Source organism: Acyrthosiphon pisum, unplaced genomic scaffold (genome assembly GCF_005508785.2).
Source record: "Acyrthosiphon pisum isolate AL4f unplaced genomic scaffold, pea_aphid_22Mar2018_4r6ur Scaffold_21216;HRSCAF=23331, whole genome shotgun sequence".
Taxonomy (NCBI): domain Eukaryota; kingdom Metazoa; phylum Arthropoda; class Insecta; order Hemiptera; family Aphididae; genus Acyrthosiphon; species Acyrthosiphon pisum.
In genome coordinates this window covers 62,166-65,273 of record NW_021770659.1, presented here as the reverse complement: position 1 = coordinate 65,273, position 3,108 = coordinate 62,166, and the positions used below count along the sequence as shown (strand labels likewise).

Sequence of the window (3,108 nt, the reverse complement as noted above, 5' to 3'; positions counted from 1 at the left end):
CATTGCATACCTCATACCTGTATAGGTGTGTGTGTGTGTGTGTGTGTGTGTGTGTGTGCGCGGTGGACCCAATCAGCTTTTTCACCGGCTGATAAGCTGCATAGATATGTTTGAACTTTGAACATACCGGCCACCTTGAAGGGACGAACCTTAAATCTCTAAAAGGTAATGGACAGAGCTTTCCCTGTGCTGTTTTTACTTTTGCTACTCTGACGACTCCATCTGTGCCAAGGTGCACTTCGACTACTCGTGCTGTAATCCAAGTTAGTGGGGGGGGGGGGGGGGGAAGGTTCTTTAACAATAACCTAATCATTATCTTGCAAGTTTACATTTTGATGAGCCAATTTTGGTCGCTCTTACAGTGTATGGAGGTATTCTTTGTTCCAACGTAACCAGAAGTGTTGATAAATCTGCTGAATAAGTGACCAACGGTTTCGAGGGCTTATGGAAGCCGTAGAGTTAGTCAGTTCTTCAGGTGATGGCAAGGTGACGAGTGGTCCCATGGTCAGAAAATGTCCAGCGGTGAGAGTCTTGAAGTCACTTTGGTCAGATGACATGGCATCTAACGGTCTGGAGTTGAGCGTTGCCTCTACCTGATGAAGGACAGTGTTCAACTCCTCATAGGTGAGAACACGATCAGATATGATTCGGTGCAGCAAGGTTTTGGCAGAGTTCACCGCTGCCTCCCATATACGGGGCAGCAGGCGGGTTAAAATGCCATTGAATTTGATGGTGACTTATGTTATGAATAAATCTCGTCTCTCGGGTCATATCATATATTTGTTTCAAATATCGCTGGGCTCCGACAAAATTAGTGCTACAGTCACTGAATATATCTGTACATTTACCCCTTCTGCACACGAATCGGTTGAAAGCGGCAAAAAACATAGGGATTGACAGGTCGGACACTAACTCGATGTGGACGGCGGTTGTTACCAAACAAACGAAAATACAGATGTAGGCTTTAGTAACCTTAATTTTCCGCAACATCGCAGCTTTTACTTCGAACGGCCCGGCAAAATCCACACCAGACTTGCCAAAAGGCCTAACTTCGTTCAATCGATGTCTCGGTAAATTTCCCATAATTGGCTGTATAATCCGTGGTTTGGCACGAAAGCACGGTATACATTTATGTAATCTGCTCTTGACGATACTGCGAGCTGACATTATCCAGTATTCTTGACATAAAATATTTAGCAACGTTTGGGGTACAGGGTGACCGTTGGTACGATGCGCGTGATCAATTAACAGCATTGTCAAACGTGCGGACTTTGGTAGTAGCAGGGGGTGTTTTTCTGCATATGGAATGTTCGCGTGGACTAGACGACCTCCCACCCGGATTAAATTTTGACCGTCCAGAAATGGAGACAACTTACGGGGGTTTCATCAATTGCGCCGAATTTGGGACACTACCTGTATAGTATACAAGTAGTATATATGTACCATTCCTGGCACAGTGCCTTTTATAACAATAAAAGTTCAGAAAAAACCCAATGTTCATAAAAGTTCAGAAAATTGAAATGCAATAATAATTAAAATATTTTTCTAAAAATCATTAGCAATTTTACAAATTTCAAGCCATGTTGGTGATTCTAGTATTTTAGAAGCATAAGGTTTTCCATTTCCAGAAATATTGTGTCCATGATCGACAATTAAAATATTTCCTTTAATTGGAATTTTATTTAGATTATATTTCATAATTTTAATATTTTTATTTTTATTAGTATTATAGTATTCAAATTTACAAAACTTAACAACAATGATTTCATTATTTAATATTGAGTTTTCTATTTCGTTTTGCATTTCATTTTTTTGTAATTTATTAAAATTATTGATAGTTGTTTCCATTATTTTATTATTTATTATATTTTTAATTTTTAAATTAATTTTTTCAATTTCTTTTTAATACATTTTTGCAATTAAATATGTTATTTCGATTTTTATTTTTGATAGAACAGAAGGATTAATACAAGTGAATATAAAACCTGCTTCATTTATATAAATTGCTGTTTTTTCATTTCCAACCAACCCCTCCAAAATGGAGGGGCTTAAAATTTTCTTATTTTTATCTTTTACATGTCACGTGTGCTGAAGTCCCCCGTAGGAAATTATTTTTAGTATTTTTGCATTTCAGATTTTTGAAAAATATTTTAATAATTATTGCGTTTCACGATTTGTAAAAAAATATTTCATTTATTATTGCAATTGGATTTTTAGAAAAATATTTTAATTATTATTGCATTTCGATTTTGAAAAAAATATTTTAATTATTATTGCATTTCAATTTTCTGAACTTTTTGCACATTGTTTTCTTTGTGATCTTTTATTGATATAATATGGACTGCGCCAGGAATGGTATATATATACTACTAACGGTCTTTGAACGACGGGTCATTGATTATTGATAAATAGTGATTGGTCAATAATATTATGGGCGGGCCTTGTAGGGGGACATCGTTTTTATATTTAACATGCACTCTGGTGGTATCCCCTCCTAATAGCTCCTTCATTTTTTCCAAATGATACACCTCGTAATTGGGTTCGTTCCATATGACGAGACGTTTGCCGGTACCATCGGAAAAACTAAAATTATTCGTTTTGTTGGCAGTTCCGAACATACCGTAATTCAAAAAAAAGGCGGCTACGGCGTCGAAAAAATAATTTTTGCCCGCGCTCGGAGGAGAATGTATTAGTATGCTATTTCTTTTTGGAATTTTTTTATCCAATATATTGACTAGAGTTTGCAAAAATCGACAAATAAGACCGTCGTTATTTTCGAATTGATACATCAATAATTCGGAAGCTAGTGAAACGGATTTTTCGATATCATAATAAACTGTTCCAGTCCCCCTAGCATACGCGTTGAAATACGGTTTTATATTGGGTTTATTATAGTATTCTACAAATTCCTGGATACTCCAGTCCCGTATAATAGCGCACCAATTCCTAAAAGGTACTTTACACTTTTTATCCTCTTCCAATATACTATTTAATTTACTATTCAAATAAAATTATTTGATATTCGTGAACGTGTCGGTTGGGCACAAGGATAGTGGTACAACAAATTTTTCAGCGACGTTGGGTACACGCATACTGGATTTGACACTG

General features: G+C 36.3%; 1 protein-coding gene across 1 annotated transcript; it reads right to left on the bottom strand.

Moving 5' to 3' along the window:
• Positions 1–636: 636 nt before the first annotated feature.
• LOC103309526 lies at positions 637–1,254 on the bottom strand. Its single transcript, XM_008185132.1, has one exon. It carries the CDS (start codon positions 1,252–1,254, stop codon positions 637–639), a length of 618 nt encoding a protein of 205 aa, XP_008183354.1.
• Positions 1,255–3,108: the final 1,854 nt, after the last annotated feature.

What these genes read in the sequence shown, in the direction of transcription:
- LOC103309526 (XM_008185132.1), bottom strand. Translation starts at nt 1,254, where the DNA reads ATGCTGTTAATTGATCACGCGCATCGTACCAACGGTCACCCTGTACCC.